We start from the raw sequence: 19,344 nt of genomic DNA on the forward strand, positions 1-19,344 counted from the left end.
CCCTATCTTTCACTTCTCTGCTCAGGTCCTGCAAGCCCATTCCCATAACTCTCAGATTGAGTCCATCCATCTAGTCTGCGGTCTTCCCTCTTCTACCCTTTACCTATCCTAGCATTATTGTTTTTTTCTAGTGAGTCATACCTTCTCATTATGTGGTCAAAGTATGATAGAGGAAGTGCAGCACAGGATAAGTAAAGAAGTAGTAGATGAATAGCTGGTTAATCTAAACGAATTCAAGTCTCCAGGGCCAGATGAACTACATCCAAAAGTATTAAAAGAATTGGCCGAAATAATCTCAAAACCATAGGATATGGAATAGGAATTTCTGGAGAACAGGAGAAGTCCCAGTGAACTGGGGGAGGGAAAATATTGTCCCTTTTTCAAAAAATGAAAAAGGAGGACCAAACAATTATTGTCCCATTAACTTGACATCAATACCAGGAAATATTCTAGAGTAGATCAGTAAACAGACAGTCTGTAAGCATTTAAAAAGAAATGGCATAATCACAAAATGCCAACATGGGTTTCCAAAAAACAAGTCATGGCAGACTAATCTTGTGTCCTCCCCCCCAATAAAATTACTAGCTTGGTAGATGAAGGTAATATTGTGGATGTAGTATATCTTGATTATCAATAAGACCTTTGACAAGTCCCCCATGACATTCGTGCAAAAAACCTAGGAAAAAGTGGGCTAGACAATGGTACTGTTAGATAAGATTTGGTTGACTGACTAAACTCAAAGGATGCTCACCAATGGCTTCTCTTCATCTTGGAGAGAAGTGAGAAAAGTTCAAACCAAGAGTGGGAATGAGAAGGAATGACTCATTAGAAAGGTCAATAATGCTAGGAAAGGTAGAAGACAGTAGAAACAGAGGCAGACCACAATCAAGGAGGCCATGGGACTGAGTCTGCAGGACCTGAGCAGTGCAGTGGAAGATAAAGAGTCTTGAAAATGTCTCATCCATAGGGTCACCATGAGTCAGGGATGACTTGAGAGCAGTTAACAACAACAAAAAGCCATTGTGTTATCTGGAGCCTTTTGGGTATACATCTGGGCAATTTTAGGGTACAGTTTTGGGAGACTGGGAGTGCAGGGCAAGTGTGGCCCTCCAAGAGGAGGGAATGGAGTAATAGCTGGAAGTTATCTACCCTTGCTGAAGAGGCAAGGTGTGGGGGGTGCAGAACACTCCAGGTGACACTCTATGATGGGATGACACCATTGCTCCTCAAACATTTACTTTTTGGCAGAAACAGGCTGCTGAAGAGATGGGGTGAACGGGGTGAGGTGGGAGGAGAAAAGAGAGGCCCCAGGTTTTTTTAATTTAAAATTTCAAAAAAAATTAAATTAAAAATGTATTTTTAAAAAAATTCCTTAACATCACATTTTACCAAATTTTCACTTTAAGTACATGTAAATACATTTAGGCTGGCATATGATGTTGTAATTTAAAAGCATAATTTTAATGGTGCTAGTTGTTTATGTCACAACTGTTACCATTACATTCAGTGATACGTGGGGATTATGATTTATGAATTGAGAGGGACATAAGTATGGCTGAACTAATGCTTTCTTGCTTTCTGCTTCTGTAATCTGCTTGCTTCAAGGCCTAGAGGTTAACGGACCAAATAAGGGAACAGGAAACCCAGAGTGAGTGTGCTCTGAGATGCAAAGAATCAGTGGTTACAGTAGACTCATAGAATGAGCTACAGAGTAAAGTGTAAATGGGCTGTTGGCCCCCACTCTTTTTTACTGTGTGTGACCCATAGTACACACTCACCCCCTCACCCCTCCTTTCTCTAGAGAGCTCTGAATACAACGGCCTGTGTCTCAGCAGTAGCCTTGAAGGAGAACAGGATCAGCTTAGCTAAGTATCTCTTTGCATTAGCTAGTATCTCTTTGCATTCCAGACTCCAAGCAAATGTAATGCCAATAAGAAAGTGTGTGAACACTGCATGGATAGTGAATGCAACCAATCACTTGATGTTCAGACAATAGCCAATTAACTGCCAGTTGTATAATCATGTGTGTACTAAATAACCAATTAAGCTAATGCTATGTAAACAATGAACTGTGTTTTGCTATAAAAACTTTTGAAAATGGCTATTGGGCACGGCAGCAATTTTATCACCATCTGCTGGTGTGCTGTCGTCTTGGCCAAAATAAAGTTCGTATTGCCTATGGACATTTCGGGTTCTCGTGTCTCACTCAAGGACTCTCCTTTCAAATGAACATGTTGGGAATGTTTCCCTAACAGAATAATATTAGTACAAAAAACATTATTAAGGATTCTGTACGGTATACTATAGGACGAGGTCAACGTGGGGTGACACCATGAGTCACTGCAGTGGGTAAAGCCAACTCTAGGGATGCCACTATCTAGAGGCTTCTGGAAGCATAATTCTCCAATGTAATGCAAACACACATACACATTTTTGGTGAGTGTAGAGGGCTTCAAAAATAACTTTGGAGCACATGACTCTCACTCTGGGACTTACTAGGGCTCAGCTATCCTGGCTTAATAAAAGCATCATTACATGTATATTCAGTGTAGCTCCAGTTTCTGGGGAAAGTACCTAGAAATAATCTGGTTTATTATTATTTATTTATTTATGGTATTTATACCCCGCCCTTCAGCCCTAAAAGCTCTCAGAGAGGCTTACAATTGAGACCGCTTTAACTGCCATGGCTATATGCTATGCAATTCTGGGAATGGTAGTTCCCAGCTCAGTTCTGGTGCCACAACCAACTAGTATTTCCAGAATTGCATTGCATGGAGCTGTGGCAATTAATGCGGTCTCAAACCAGATTATTTCAGTAGTGCGGATGCAGCCCTACTTCTAAAGCCACATTTAACATGGAATTAGCAGCAAAAAATATATTCAGCATTTTTATATTGAAAGTTGCAAAAAGAAAGTTATCCTAAATTACTTAAGGTGCCTTTTTCAAAAGCATGAGTAAGAGCAGCTCCTGCATTATAAAGTACAGTACATCCCCCCCCCCCAACCTTGCTGGTATACAGGTATATTTGCACTCAGTCTTAGTGGATATTAGAATGAATGAAGACATGAATAGCATGCATAACCATTAAGCAAAAGGGAAAAAGCCTCTAGGTCAGGTATCATGAACAGGGGACTTACAACAACAGCAGTCTTTGGAATAAAATTTTTAAAATATTTTAGGAACAAAAATAAATAAATATATTGGGAATTTAAAAAAGGATCTATTAGAATATCTAACTAATTATTATTAACCTTTATTTATGAAGCGCTGTAAATTTACACAGCGCTGTACATGCAATTTTTTTTTTTTTTTAGTTAGACGGTTCCCTGCCCTCAGGCTTACAATCTAAAAAGACATGACACAGAAGGAGAAGGGAGTGGTGACGGGAAAGGGTAAGAGGTCCAGCAGTTCCTCTCAACCTCCGAGGCCTGGACCAAGGCAGATGGACAGGAGGGAGGGCTTGGCTTCAAAATGGAAGGTTAATCATTATCCAGGGAAAATACATACTCACAAGTAGGATAATACATATACAGTACATAGCAATATAGGAAATGGATCAATAAACAGTCAACAACAGAACATCAGATAGTAAGCGACAATTATGCGATGTCTGGGAAGGCTTCTCTGAACAGGATGGTTTTCAACTCTGTTTTGAAGCTGGTTAAAGAAGTGATGACTCTTGCTTGTGGAGGAAGAAGGTTCCAGGAGTGAGGGGCAGCAAGTGAAAAGGGGCGAATCCGGGATGGGGCAGAGGATTAGAAGGCTCAAACATCCAGACTCAACATATATATTTTATAACATCAAGTAGCTTTTTATTGTGTAAATAAAAATTCAGAAATCTGTCCACCACCTAAGGTCCATGCTACCTTATGGAACTATGTACTAAGGAAACCACAGAGGAAGTCTATGTATACTTCTATACAATTCTCTAGCTCCTGGGTATTTTTTTTTTCCAAATGCTTCTGCATATTTTTCTATCACTCTGATTGATGAGTTGTTATATAATTTTTCCTCTCTTGATTAACATTTGTCTGAGCTTATTTCAGTAAAATACTTTTTATAAAAATGAGGGATGTCAACTACTTACTAATCAACATCCAGGGATCAGTTGGACTATAAAAAATAAGGAGCTAGTTAAACATCGGAACACAAAAGCCACAGATGGCTCAGAATAAAGGAAGAAGTAGGCATTACAATTCAATATTTCCATGTATAGGTTATTGGTGTGAAGAAATAACAGCAGCAGCAGCAACAATGACAACAGTCTTACCTTGGTATATGAAGAATTTGGCCAGTACCAAATACTGTAAGTCAATTTATATAGTTTACTCATGGGATTATTTTCATTTTCTCCAGGAGAAGCAATGGAAATTAGAAGTGATTCCTCACTGGCATTAACTTTGATGCTTGGAGAGCCGATTTGATCTTTAAAAAAAAATTATATAGTATATTAAACACTCAAATTCAACAAAATAGGTTGAATTCTAATGCTGCAGTAAGAGTGCTTTCAGAAAGAGGGTCCTAGCAATACCAGTCAAAAACATTCAATTTCTTCCTGAATAATGGAGGGAATGGTAGCAATGCTGCACAGAGACCATGAAGAAGGAGGACAGATTGCTTATCTATAACCATAATTCTTTGAACAGTCATCTGTGAATTCACACAAACGGGTCTTCCTGCACATTCGCAGAGCCATTCAGAACTTTCTAGAACTGCTAGGCAGATTTTTAGTGTTAGCTCCACCCATCTCTTATTTCACCCCTAGCGTTTCCACTCATTTACCTCAGTTCCTACTCAGACACCTCATAGCAAAATCCAGAAGTAACATGTGCAGGACATGACATGCGGGGAGGATGGGTGGGTTTGTGTGAATACACAGATGACTACTCAAAGACCTACAGTTACAGGTAAGCAACCTGACCTTCTTTTTCATGGTCTCTGTGAATCACACAAATGGGTTAGACTAGCAAGTTTTAGTGACAGGGAATGTCATGACACCAAACACCATGTCAGTGAAACAAAACATGTTTTATTCAATAACAAGACAAACCTGAACTTGAAACGTAACCAACCTTAATGAAACTCAAACTTCAGCACTGCCCTCCCAAAAGCTGCATCATTATGTGACCTAATATCCAGCCTATAGTGAGAGATGAAAGTCAATGTCTGGGACTAGAAAGCAGCTTTGCAAACATCCTCCAATGACACCCCACTAAGAAAGACAGAAGAGGCTGCTACTGCCCTGGTAGGCTGAGCTCAAGTTCAGGCAGGGGGAGCCTTCCAGCATTCATAAGCAAGATGGATTGCTGCAACCACCCATTTTGGGAACCGCTGAGTGGTGACAGGTAGTTCCAACCTCAAATCCAAATAACAAATGAACAGTCTTTCAGTTCAATGTGAATTCGAGGTTCTGTCCACATAGAAAGTCAGAGCCCTCCTGACACTGTGAGAGTGCAAAGTACGCTTGGTATCAAAGACTAGGGTTCAGCACAAATGTAGAGAACACAATATTCTGGTTAATATGAAAAGCTGAGACCAACTTGGACAGGAAGGTGATGTCCAGCTGAAGAACAACTTTGTCTTTATAGAACCGAATGTCCTGTCAGCAAGACACCAGTCCGGTGTCTTGCTGATAGGACAAGGAACAGTGAGCCTTTTCAGAGGAGAGTCCACTAGTGGAACGAAGACAGACAGGAACCAAGACTGGAATAGATGGAACTGAAGCCGAGACCACAGAGTGACTGCCATGGACAAGGCCGTGTGTCATACAGTGACATGAACTGACCTGGCGATTGTCCATCTGGAGGACAGAACCGCCTCAACCAGGGACTGAAATCTGTCCAAAGGCAGGTAAACTAGTCCTTGCCTTGAATCTAGCATAGCTCCAATGAATTTGATTTCCAGAGATGGAAGCAGGTTGGACTTGGCTCTGCTGACTATCAGCCCAAGAGTGCAGGAGAGATAGGGTGTCATTGATGTGTTGAACCAGAACCTCTCTGAAAGATGCCAAATATCCAAATAGGGGAAGAGAGTAATACCCCTTTGATGGAGAAAGGCGGACAGCACCGCTATGCACTTTGTAAAAACTGTGAGAGTCGTAGACAGCTCGAAGGGTAGGACTCGGATCTGAAAGAAATGGTAGTATATGGCAATGGCACGAAACCATCTTTGGTAATCCCAGATCCCTATGTGGAAATAGGCATCTTTGAGATCCAGGGTGGCAAACCAGTCCCCCTTTTGAAAAACTGGAAGGATAGAGGTGAGTTACTACGGAACCGTCTGTAAGCAATGTACAAATTCAGATGGTGACTGACACCTACCAGAGGACGAAGAGGATTGAGAAAGATACTTCTTCTTCCTCAACATTTAAGGAATGAAAGAATGCCTGTGGCCATATGAAGAGTGCTGCCAACTGTATCGCTGTCTCAGTTTGAATTAGGAGGAGGAATACATGCCATACTTTTTAGCCATCATTCTCATCTTAGGTTTGAAGTCCAACTTTTTATCTGTCTCTTCATTGAAGAGACCAGAGTCGTCAAATGGCATGTCTTCAATGAACGGGCCTGAGTCGAAAGATCTGATGAACACAGTCATGCATGTTGCCTGAAAGCCACTAAAACAGCACTTTCAACATGCAGTTGGCAACATGGCAGGTTGAATTAATCCAGTGAGCACCCAGGGAATGAGATTCAGTCTGAAGCACATGGGTCAACCTCCTTTCTTTGTCAGGCAGCTTGTCCAGCAGTGGTAGCACTCTCTCCCGAAGTTCTGCTGATAGGCACCCACACAAGCTGAGTAGACAGCCATGCAGAGACACAAGACAGCAGCAGGATAAAACTTTTTTGCCATATCATCCAACTTATGACCCTCCTTGTCTGACAGCCTTGAAGAAATGTGCAGGGTAGGCTTGAGTTGGGATGCCTCCATGATCACAAAATAGGGCCTGGGGTGCTCGAAAAGCTAGGTCCAATCCAACTGAGTGAGCCTATACAAATTTTCCATCTTTTGAGAGGTGGGAGGCATGGTAGATAGAGTAGACATTTGGCAATCTTTGACATCAAACGCAGAAATGGGATCAACGCCAGTGTCAGAACCTTGGATTGAATCTCCTTACAGACTAGATCCAATGGATCATACTCCTAGTAAACCACCTCAATGTTCAGAGCACTAGCTATCCATATGACTTGCTTGGAAAAAGGATGGATATTGTTGGTAGATGACACAGACTCATGGAAAACCAGAGTGTGAGATGAAGACCTATCTCTCAACTAGTCTGATAAATGGATACGAGAAAGGCCACATCTGAGCTTGGAGACTGAGTGTGGTGGAGGAAGTAGAAGGAGCTTCTTGCTGTTGGGGTGGAACAGAAGGTGGATAAATCCCTAGACAGACATGATACCTTTGCTGTAAACTGAGACGGCCGGGATAATGCAATTTGTACCAACTGGAGGACGACTGAGTCAGGGAAGACACTATATCACATAGAAGATCAGATGCATAATGCTGATAAGGCACCTCGAACCCATGCATGGCAGGGAGCAAAGACCAACCAGTTTTTAATACACCAGTTTTACAGGTTCCCGAACTTGAACCAAAGGGTATCTCAATATGTATCAAGATCAAGGATCATGATGGTAACGTTCAGAGACTTCTCAAGAGCAAGGCCATGAATCGGGTTAGGAGTGGAGACTTCTCACAGTACCGAGGCAATGGAGATTGAGAGGAGAACAAAATCGACAGCTGATCCAACACTTTATGAGGAGGAGATAGAATCCTCTGGGGGGTATGTGATGAAGATATCACCCTACAGACCTTCAGAGGTGGAACCGGCAAGACTGGAGGTAAGGACCATCGTACGAGAGAGTCAAGGATCTCACCCTCTGATGTCGAGCTAACCTGCACCTCAATTACCTGAATGGAAATATCCAGGGAGAGAAGCCTCAAAACAAGATCATCTTAGTACACTCAGGAGCATGAGGCATTGCAGATGTTGCTGACTTGCGTGGTATCAGCTTCGGTTATTCCAACTGCGTCCCTAGCTGGACCGAAAGGACCTTGAAGCAGTAGTACTTGCACTGGTAATCTCTCGGTTAGATTTCTGCAATGCACTCTACTTGGGGCTACTCTTGTACCAAATTCGGAAGCTTCAATTGGTTCAAAATGCAGCAGCCAGCTTGGTTACCGGAACATCTAGGTTTGACCATATAACACCAATACTGAAATCTCTTCACTGGCTGCCAATTAGCTTCCGGGTGCAATACAAGGTGTTGGTTATTACCTTTAAAACCCTACATGGCTCGGGCCCGAGTTACTTGCGGGAGCGCTTCTCCCTACATAATCTGCCCCGCACTCTTAGAACATCTGGGAAGTTCTTACAAGAATATTATAATACCAAGTTAATGACAACTTCACATAAGGCATTCACTGCCACGGCCCCAAGATTATGGAATGACCTACTGGAAGAGATCCGTCTCATTACTACCTTAGAGGCCTTTAAGAAGGCACTCAAAACGAATCTCTTCCGGCGGGCTTATCCACTGAATTCCATATAAAAGGTTATGACGACTGCTCAGACTGACTCTGATTGTTGGCTAATGGACGAATTGTAATTTTTAGAGAACTAATAGGAATTCTTGGTAAATTCAGTGTTAGCATTTTATTGTTGTATTGATTATAAATTGTACTAAGCGTCTTTTAAGGTTGTAATCCCGCCTCGATCCGTGGGAGAGGCGGGAGTTATAAATAAACTATATTGTTGTTGTTGTTGTTGTTATTATTATTATTATTATCCAGGCCAAGGGCCTTCCTCAGAAGACCACATGGAATGCTTCTTCATTTTCTGAGTCTCCAGAATGTCAGCCAGTGGTTAACTCAGTTGAGAGGGAGCGCCCCGGAGTCAAAGGGACTTCACCCCTAATCACAGAGTGAGTCCTTTGCGTGTGACCTTTTGACATTGAGACTTGGTGCCGAGTCCTTCTTTTTCTTTGGTGTCAAGATCTCCTTATTGGGTTGACATTTCAAGACCAATTCAGTACCAGCACTACACCAAGAAAATTTCTTGGACTCAGCACATCTGCTGGCCTCAAGATGGTACTCCTTGAGTGAATGAGAAGATTTACCCATGGAGGTTGAAGTTGGAGTGGCTGACACAGTGGCAGACAGTGAAACAGAAGGTTTTAGGGCCTGTTGTACAGAAATGCCCTTAACCAAGACTTATTTTGATTCACCTGAGGAGTAAAGGTTTTACAGGGAACACATGTATTCACATTGTGTCCTTTGCCATACACAGAAGGCAGTGGGAATGGCCATCATGGTCTCAAAGTTTAGTTCCACATTCATTGCACCTCTTAAAAGAGGTCGAAAGAGTCACCATACTGAAACACAGTCAAGGTGTCCAAGTCAAAGTCAATAGACACCGTAGAACAATTAGGAAAAGCCAGAAGAATAATTGGGAGATCTGAGTCAAAGCTGTTAATACCAAAAAAAAAAAAAAAAAAAAAAAAACCAACCAAACAAAAAAAACAACACAAAACCCCAAAGGGAAAAACCAGTAGAATAGTCAAAAGAACAGTCCGAGAGTCAAAAACCAAACCGTCAGGTAATCAAAAGCGATTCCAAGAACAACATTCCTTCAGTCCTGCTTGCCAGCAGATGAAAAGGAAGTAAGGTAAATGAGCAGGAATGCTAGGGGTGAAATAAGAGATGGGTGGTAAAGGTAAAAGTATTCCCCATTGACAAGGTTATCAAGTCATTTCTTCATGCTTCCAAGGCAGCATTTCTGACCACAGAGTGAGGTGCTCATCTCTGTTACTAAGCCGAAGAGCCAGCATTGTCAGAGACTACTCTGTGATCATGTGGCCACAATCAACAGTCAGCATTCTAACCACCTGAGCCATCATATCCCACAAGAGATGGGTGGAACTAATGCCAAAAATCTGCCTAGAGATTCTAAAAAATAACAAATGGTTCTGTACAGGTGCAAGAAGACCCATTTGTGTGATTCACAGAGAACAAGAAAAAGAACTGGCTCTTATTTAAATAGTACTAAATAAGATACTATCATCTACTGCACTTGAGGGCAGCAGGTTAATTTAGAACAGTGGTCCCCAAACTGTGCACTTTAAGGGATTCTGGATTTCATCTCCCAGAATCCTAGACGTGGCTGAGGTTTCTGGGACCTGAAGTCCAAAATCTCTTAAAGGGCACAGTTTGGGGGCCACTGATTGAGTCAAAACACACCATGTGGCACAAAGAACTCTGTCCTGTAACAGAGCAGAATTGCTGGAAAGCTCAAAAGGAATGGCTAGAGCCGTGCAGGCGAATCTATAGCATGTGTGCCCTCTTTAGCACTCACAGACCTTTCTGAGGGCACACAGAGATGGGAGAGTGGGGGAACAGGTGCATGCCTGTTCCTCCTCTTCCCCCACCCTCCCATGCCTTTAGCTGCATCTCGGGAGACAGCTAAAGGCCCACGAGGGCAGGGAAGAGAAGGAACAGGCATACACCTGTTCCTCTTCTTTCCCCACCCTCCCAGGCCTTCAGCTGTTTCCAGGAAATCCCACCCCTAAAAGGTGGAAGTCCTGCCCATGGAAGTCCTACCCCCAGCACCAGATAGCATCCAGCATGGGAACGCCTTTGAGTTTGGGCACTCTGTCTCTAAAAGGCTCGTCATCACTGTGCTAGGGGCTCACATTGCTGCCCTCTATATCTGCTACTTAAGGTGGTTGACTTGCTTTACTTAATGGTAAGGCCATACGGAAGTGAAGTAAAGCTTCAAACAACAGGCAAAATGTCTACTTCAGGAGAGGATTTAAAGAAGAAGCGATCAGAAATGTGGCACTGAAATTTGTTTAACAGAAACATACACACACACAGTGGTCACAAAACTAGGTGTTTTGGGAGGGGCTGTTTCATGAATCTATTGCTAGCAATTCTATGAACAAACTTGAAATTTAAATACATATTTTTAGCATATCTGGAACTTTAAAAAAACACATGCATAAGGAATTTCTGCTGGGCAGAAGTCTCATCCCAGCCAATAGACAGGAGGCTCAATTTTGAAACTTTTGCATGCTATAAACTGTGATGTTGAGTTTTATGATGTACAGGTTGCCACTGATAAATGCTTTTAAAGTGTTACTTACTATCTTTTTGAGGTTCAAATTGCTGCATTTTAGACCAAGGTGATTTCTTATCATTATGCACACCTTGTACTTGGAAATAATAAATTCCATCAAAGCTAACAGAAGATGAGATATCACAATGTGCAGTTTGGACATTTTTGCATCCAGTTACATTGGCCCAATTCTTTGAGATATCAAGAGAGGCCCGTGAATTGTGTCCCCTACAAGAACAAAAGGATGATTAAGTACAAGACATTTATTTGAGCAAAATTAAATCACAGCTTTGTTCATCTTTACATGAAAGTTAAACCCATTGACTAACAATCAATGAAAGTTACTTGCAAATAAGTATGCATATGACTATAGCCTTAATCACATTTAGAAATCAGATTTAGTAAAGCAATAAGGAAATCTGAGAAAAGCTCTAAAGGAATTGAGGATTTCAATGCTGGTTAATGATTCCTGCAAACATGCCCCTTACTACAACTACTTATTATTCACTAAGGACTTGCCTGCACATACCCCATTTTTGCAGCAGTCATGCTAGTAAAAAGAAAAAGAACAAAGAAAGATAGCGCCCGTAGAGAAGGCATCACTGCACCTCTTTTCAATCCTGTGACGGGACTACTACCACCTTCACCCTCTCTTCCTGACCCTGCTTTATGTCCTACTCATCATAGCATTAGGTTATTTTTTTAAATCCTCACCACCACCACATACTGTTTCGGCACAATTCTGGAGCTCTGCTACTGTGACTGATATTTAAAAAGAAAGAAAAAAAAGAAGAAATAGAAATAGAAAAAATAAAGGTAATCGGAGTGCTTGAAAACAGCAAGGGGGAGGGGAAACGGGGAGGGGGAGGAGGGACACTGACACCATGTGACTGGCAATTACACAACTGCTCCAGCAGTGACATTTCACACCTGGGGACTTGTATGCTTGCCAGGTCATTGATGAGCTTCCTGTCAATGAAAAGGGACATTTAGGGGACACAGCAGCTATGGGTCGAATATGTTTTCATGCAATAAGTATCTCAAAAGCTGCTTCTTTCCTGGTGTAATTACTGATTAAAAGCTGTGTGGAGTAATGTCATAAGACAGTTACGAATGTAAGTTAAGCATTTGTGACTGGTTCATATTCACAATCCCTATGTACAGTGGGCCCTTGGTATTTGCAGGACCCCCTGTGGATACCAAAATCCATGGATGCTCAGGTCCCACTGAAAACAATGGCATACCAATGTTGTCCCTTACATAAAATTGCAAAATCAAGGTTTACTTTTTTGTAATTTATATATTTTAAAAATATTTTCAAGCCATGGGCGCTTGCATCTATGGATAAAAAAAATTGTGCATATGGAGGGCTGACTGTATTCCCTAGTCTGGGGGATATATAGGGACTACGAAAGTCCCCCAGTCTCTACTTACCAGGCAGTAGCCACTGTGAACAATGGGGGACCTGTTCCCCTATTGATTAGGAAGCAGCTGACTGACACTCCCACTCCTCCTATGAGTGATTTCCACTGCAACAGGCAGAAAAACAGCACCCCTTGCACCAGAGATCACACAGGTAGATGGGAATATCAGGGAGCCTGAAAAACTTGTAATTTTGGCCTGAACTCCCAGAATCCTCTAGTCAGTATGTCCATTAAAATGCTGTGGGATGGAGGTCATCATCCAAACGGTGATCCCTCTCCTGGCTTTATTTCAAATCACCCATGGCTGCTTCTCTCCTTCTTCTATACTAGTCTCTGTACATCTTCTATTATGGATTCTTGAAAGCAGGGATGCACTAGTAGTTTTGAGGTCAGCAAGACCTGTCTTTGCTTACAGTGTGCTCACAAAGACTGCAGGAATGTTGGTGCTTATTTCTGATCATATTTCTTTGAAGCCTCACAATAGCCTTAAGTTACACCTGTCAGATTTACTTTATAGAAACCCTGATTTTCAAAGATTTGGCAGAGGGAAGAATAGTACCATTAGATGGTACATGTGAAAATGCACATTGCAAGGCTTCTTACAAGAGGTACTGTACCAGGTAGCTCACATTTCCCTCATTCAGAGTATCCCAGTATAAGATACACTTCATATTCAAGGCATGTACTCGAAGGTTTTCAGGAATAGGCAGACCAGTCCAAGCTATAAAAAAAGGAAAGGAAAAAATCCATCATCCATTTAGTTTCAGGAATAATTGCAAACCTGAAGAGCTGTAAACAAGCTCTGATCATATCAACAGTGCAGGAACAGAGGGGACTCTTAAAGGAATGCCTCAAGGGCTAACCAATTACTGTTCCCTGGATTTAGGGATATAATGGAAATGGCCTCAAACACCATGCAAGATGCTGGAATTTAGAAACAAAACAAGAGGAGAAAGTGAGTGGATATTCTTGTGAGTACCTAAGGAATTTCCTGATCAATTCTGGCCATGGAATTTTTTGAGGATACTATATTATTATTATTATTATTTGGAGAGATTTATTTTTTCCACTGTTAGGAAGGATCGAATTAGGGGAATTTAATTAGCTCAAATATTACGAGAGGCGTGTCCTAACAACGCACGCAGCGGGGTCGGGTCCCTATGTGTATACCAGAGGTCATCTAGTCCACCCCCAGAGAGAAAGAGACTCAAAATGCCAATGAGTTGCAATAAAATATGAAACGTTTATTAAAGCCACACAACAAAGGGGATCACACACGCACATACACATTCAATGCTAAACCAAGGGAGGGGTGAGTTCGGGAGTAAAGGAGAAAGAATAGAGGCACCGTTGGGATAATTACCTTAGGAGTCTTCTCCAAAGCGACGGATGAGGGATGGTGAATGGGTGAGACACAGCTGCGGGAATGGGGAAAGCAAGCGGTGACCGCAGTGGCTAGGAGCTGAGTTCCAGCGGGCAAAGTAACAAGAGGCCCGAGAGACAGCGAGCTTTGGCTTAGCTCAAGTGATTTCAGCGGAGCCCAAGGCTCAAGGATTGCAAGCTTGGAGCAGGCTGCTCGACAAGCAAGGTATCAGGTTTGGAACACAAAGCTCAACAAGCCCAGCTTGGAATCAGGCTTGGAACTTCTGCTCTACAAGCCAAATGAGGGCTGAAATCGGGGTCCTTTTATACCCCTAAACATAACCTAAGGCTATGGCAGCCTGGTGAACAAAGGCTTTATGATTTTATCTTTGTTTAAGCTGAAACTTACACAACGGATACACAAAGAAGAGGTCTGGCACTTTTCAGGAGGAGACAAATATCTAGATGGCAGAGCTGTTAAGTTAATCACTCACTCATTGAGAAGGAGGCTACCTCTATTGTCCTCTCTTCTTCGGGCAGCCTGCGAAACTAGTAGGGCAACTCCCAAAACTGCTTGCTGAAAGGTTTAAATTCTACCTTTTCCTGGGTCCAAGCCTAGCAAGACTGCTGGCTATGTGGTCAGCTCACTTTTAGGATAATGGTGGCTAGAGATGGGGGCAGTCAGGGGTCATAGATTTAGATTGCATGGCACCCAAAATTTATATAAAACCAAACTTGGTAACACCACCAAGTACAAACAGAAGGGAAATGTTAAAATGAATGAATATCAAATACATACCTTTAGGGGTTCGTTTACAGTAAACTGCACTATTTAAACCGATGTTATCAATCAAATGTGCATTCACTTTCAGACAATAAGTAGTCTCTGGTTCAAGGCCATGAATAAATTGTCCTGGAAAAACAGGCTCAATTTTTTCCTGTGGAAAAACAATTGCATACAATTTAACTTGTGTTTGCTATACACGGTCTTCCTAAGCTGATACAAAGTTTAATTAACTGAACAATAATAAAATTGGGATCATTTCGGGATGGATATTATGTTATCAACTTGATCGGAATGAAGTGTGCTTTATAACTTGACTATCACTTATGATTTAATTGCCATTTAAACAGTCACACCTATTCAAATAGTTACACCTACAGTTGTGAAAATAATTTATCTCTGCCAAGTTTTTACAAAGCTATTTGTAAAATTCAAGACTGCATAATTAAACCAGATTATTCCTAGAAATGCTACCACAGAACATAATCTCATTTCTGTTTCTAATTTCCTTAGCACCCATGTCATGATATACAGGAGCTATGTCTTAAAGGCATATGTCAACAAAGAAAGTAAATTTTAAATAAGACATGGAAATAAATGCAGCACCTCAGGATGGGATGAGTTTTTCCAGATAGTGAGTGTGTAGCTTAAATTATCTGACTCCCACATTTTTCTTGATTGGTTTGCTTCAGGATGTAAAATGTTAATTTTCTCATTTCCATTTATGGACTCAAGCCACACACCTGGGGGACCAATCTTCGCTGTAGATGAAAATAACAGAATGTAAGACACTACATGAATATTATTGAATATTCATTTGAATATTATTGAATAAATATTATTAAAATGAGTATTACTGATGTTGATCACTGCTGATAAGACAGCATGCACATAAGTAAAGAACAGATAAAGAATTACAGCTTGCCCTCCTCATTCATGGATTTAACATTTGTGGATTTGATTATTTGTGGGTTTGACTAGAAGGGGTGGAAAGAAGGGATGAAAGAGAGAAAGAAAGCGAAAGTGAGCTCTTTCCTTCTATGTATACCCTGGCCATGGAAGAAAAGAATGTCAATCTTGCCTGATGTACATCCATTTCCAGCAGAGAAGGGTTCAATCCTCCTTAGATTGGGTTGCCCCTCCCATTTGCTCCTACAGGCAGTAAGAAATAATGCAAAAACAAAAGATCTTCCTGTCCCTCAAGTGGGAGGGGCAACCCAGGAGAGGTTAAGTTGTTAGCCAGCCAGAAGAGAGCTGGACCAAGGTTGAACAAGGAAAAACAACAACAACAAAAACAACGAAAAAACAAAAGAGAAGAAAAACAGGGGCCAGAGGCCAAAGTGGACCCTGACTAGCACACATCATCCAGGGTTCTCAGCACAGCACGTCATAAAGGCAGGAGGATCAAACCCTTCGCTGCTGGAAATGGACGTACAGCAGGCAAGACCGATGTTCCCATTTCCTAGCAGGGAAGGTGAGATCCTCCTTAGACTGGGATTTACAAAAGCCCCCTTAGCTGGAGGGTGGGGATGCTGTGCTCTATGTGGGGAACCTGAGAGCACCTGTTGAAGCACCCTCATCCCAAAGGCAGACTCAGCTGACTGGTAGAGGTCTAATTTGTAGTGTCTCACAAAGGTGGAAGGAGACGTTCCCCAAACCCCTTGACAATCCAATACAAAATGGGACTAAATGTCCAAAAAAATAATCCAAACAACTGCAAATCCATATCCAAATGCATCTGTTATGCTTAATTTGCCCTGCTCAACCCTCAAACCCACCCAATCCCAAAAGGAAAATTAAGGCTGAAACCCAAAATTAAAGGTAGACGTGAATGGAATTAGATCACACAGTGTACATTAATCCCCATTCCTATTCACTTCCAGCTGTTATTAGCCCTGAGTAGAGCTTGGAAAGGCAGTTTGGAGAGTAAATATACCAATGTGCTGAAACCATGTAAAACAGCAAGTTCATATTACTGCTAAACAGAATTCCACAGTCTGGGACAGAGACTACAGACAAGGGTGAAAGCTGAGCTCTGACTTTAAACCCCCAAAGGGAGGGCTTTTTGAGAGCATTTTGCAGATCTATCTACTTACCTCTCAGTGAGGGGATGCCCAGGACCTAGAGACCCCAAAGATCACCAGTTTTACACTATAAATCTGGTGAGAGGAGAAATTTAATCCCTGGGTGAAAGGAGAGAGTTCAGGACTCACTAGGCAGCACAGTGGTTGGTAGCACTCAAGCCACCAGACCTCTTGAATGGTTGTGAAAGGAAATAATTGAAAAGTATCAAAGAGCTCTTCTCTAACCACTGAAAACCTCTGCAATTTCTGTTCTTGTCTTTCAGTGTACATCTTTGGTCCGTAGCATCTGAAATACCTCCAGACACAGTGTGAGTGTTTCTGCAGTGGCTATGATTTATGATAGTAGTGTCTCATCAAGTTTATTTTCCCTCTTCTCCTTCCCTTTTTCTTTCTTGTATATAGATGTTAAAATTTTGCATCCCACTCCTTCCCCCACTTTATTTGCTATAAATAGCCTGACAGATCTTTGAATTTGGAGTTTAATTTTCTTTTTGAAACTTTTGCCTTTTTGGATGTTCTTTCTCTTCTTTGTGTCTTTTTTTTCTGGCTGGTTTGGTTGGAAACTATGGAGAAGGAGAAGCTGGCATTGCAGTATGACCTCCATATCCATGAGGAATATTCCCCAACTCACCATGGAAATGCAAAACCATAGACAATAGTAAAGTCTAGTGAAATGAATGACTTCCAGAGGAAGCTGACCATAGAGTCACGGTGGAGGGCTTAGAGATTCCTAGAGAGCACACCTCTCTAAGATGTTCTTTTCTAGGTCTTCCACTACAACTCTATGGTCAACATCTGCTGGAAACAAATCATAGAATTGCATAGGACCTAGAAAATGCCAGAGAGAACATACTTTTTCTGACATGGGTAAGTGAAAAGCCCTGTGGATCCAGGGCTTGTACTGTATATTCATTCTTGTTCCACTAACATTTCAAGATTTGGATAGTCAAAAATATGGACCACTCTTCTCCCTACCTGAACTAGGGGAAACAACAGCAACTTGCAGCATGAGAGCATTTTGACCAGGAAAACAGTGCAGGAGAGAAATACCCCCCTCCCCCCAAACAAAATACATATGAGCACAATTCTGAATGCCAACAGTACAGTAATGCTATATACATCTAGTTGTGAAAACAAAATACAGTTGTCCCTCCATATTCGCTAGGGTTAGGGGAACAAGACCCCCGTGAATATGGAAAAACCGCAAATAACAAAAACACCATTTTTTTTACCTGAAAGACACCTCTCTAGGAATCTCTAGGTCCTTCAGTGCAACTCTGTGGTCAATGTCCAACATACACTGACCATAGAATGGCACTGGAGTAGCTACAAATGGTCTTTCAGTGCAATTTTTAGTTAAAGTTGACCACAGAGTTGCACTGGAGGACCTAGACAGTCCTAGAGAGAACATATTAATGAAATCTGTGAATAATCAAATCCGCAAATATCAAAGACGCAAATATGGAGGGATGACTGTAGAACATAGTTCTGGTTTATAAAAATATTGTAAATAACTCTTCATAAGGTTTTGGCTTTTTGATTTGATATAGGTAAACAAAGATGTATTTATACCTTCTTTATAAGGACAAAATGTTAAATTTGCCCAAGGAGAGTGACCTTTTGTGGTTTCCGCTCTTACATTCACAATATACTCATCAAGATAATGTAGCATTGTTGAAGAGAGATCACATTCCATGATTGTTATATTTTGACACTTCAAAATCACTGACCACTTTTCAGGGCTTCTTTCTTCATCCTCTGGATTTCTAGGTTTGGCGATTAGGGAAAGAAAGCAAATAAATACATGAGCTAACAATGTAGATCAATAAGCATTGCTGATCTTTGAATAAAATTCAGTTTAGCTTTGGTCTGCACAACCTGGTAGCCAAATATGGTTACTACACTGTTTATCTGATGAACTGGCAACAGCTGCAAAGCGGCAGGTTGGTACTTGGAGGAGTGAACGAAAACCATAAAAAAGCAAAGTGGCCAGTTGAACATAGGCGCTTAGTCCTCTTCTTGCCAGTCGCTCTTTCCTTGCAAGGCCCTCTCCCAGATGCTCTTCCTGTTTATTGCATAAAGGTGAAAGTGGCAGGTGCTAGTTGACTTTCATAGAGGAAGCTGGTGTGGGAAAACTTAAGCATTGTCACCTGCCAATTTCCGCCTGTAAAGCACATCTGTCTGGCTCAGCTAAATAATTTAAAAAGAAAAAGAAGATTCTCTTTTACTCCAGAACCACAATGGTCTAAAACTGAAATGGGTAAAGGACAACCACTCATACACCCCCAATTTTATATTTTAAAAGCCTCCTGGTTTTCCATGTTTGGTGATCTAGATATTTTGGTCTTCACTTTCTACACCCTTTGACCACCAGCCAAGCTCGCCAGGACTTCTGGGAGTTGACAATCGGAATTTATAAGAACCACAATCCTAGAGGAGGTGGGTTTTAACAGATCTTTGAAGTGACTTCTAATCATTTACAGTTTTGAAAAAAAAGCTCTTCCCCAAGCTTAAAATAGGTTTGGGATAAAGCGTGGTGAAATTGCCCTCTAAACTCTCTAAAAGATCTAAGG

General features: G+C 41.5%; 1 protein-coding gene across 1 annotated transcript in view; it reads right to left on the bottom strand.

The window, feature by feature from the left end:
- IFNAR1 (interferon alpha and beta receptor subunit 1) overlaps window positions 1–19,344 on the bottom strand; it is a 41,769-nt gene that overhangs the window by 7,036 nt on the left and 15,389 nt on the right. The window contains exons 3-8 of the mRNA XM_089512068.1: window positions 18,344–18,537; window positions 15,294–15,448; window positions 14,703–14,841; window positions 13,145–13,262; window positions 11,146–11,345; window positions 4,272–4,426 (exon numbers count right to left, since the gene is read on the bottom strand). Coding sequence (XP_089368194.1) covers window positions 4,272–4,426; window positions 11,146–11,345; window positions 13,145–13,262; window positions 14,703–14,841; window positions 15,294–15,448; window positions 18,344–18,537 — 961 coding nt within the window. The remainder of the gene's footprint in view (window positions 1–4,271; window positions 4,427–11,145; window positions 11,346–13,144; window positions 13,263–14,702; window positions 14,842–15,293; window positions 15,449–18,343; window positions 18,538–19,344) is intronic.

Source organism: Sceloporus occidentalis, unplaced genomic scaffold, assembly GCF_023333645.1.
Source record: "Sceloporus occidentalis isolate IW3139 unplaced genomic scaffold, rSceOcc1.0.p SCAF_2, whole genome shotgun sequence".
NCBI classification, from domain to species: domain Eukaryota; kingdom Metazoa; phylum Chordata; class Lepidosauria; order Squamata; family Phrynosomatidae; genus Sceloporus; species Sceloporus occidentalis.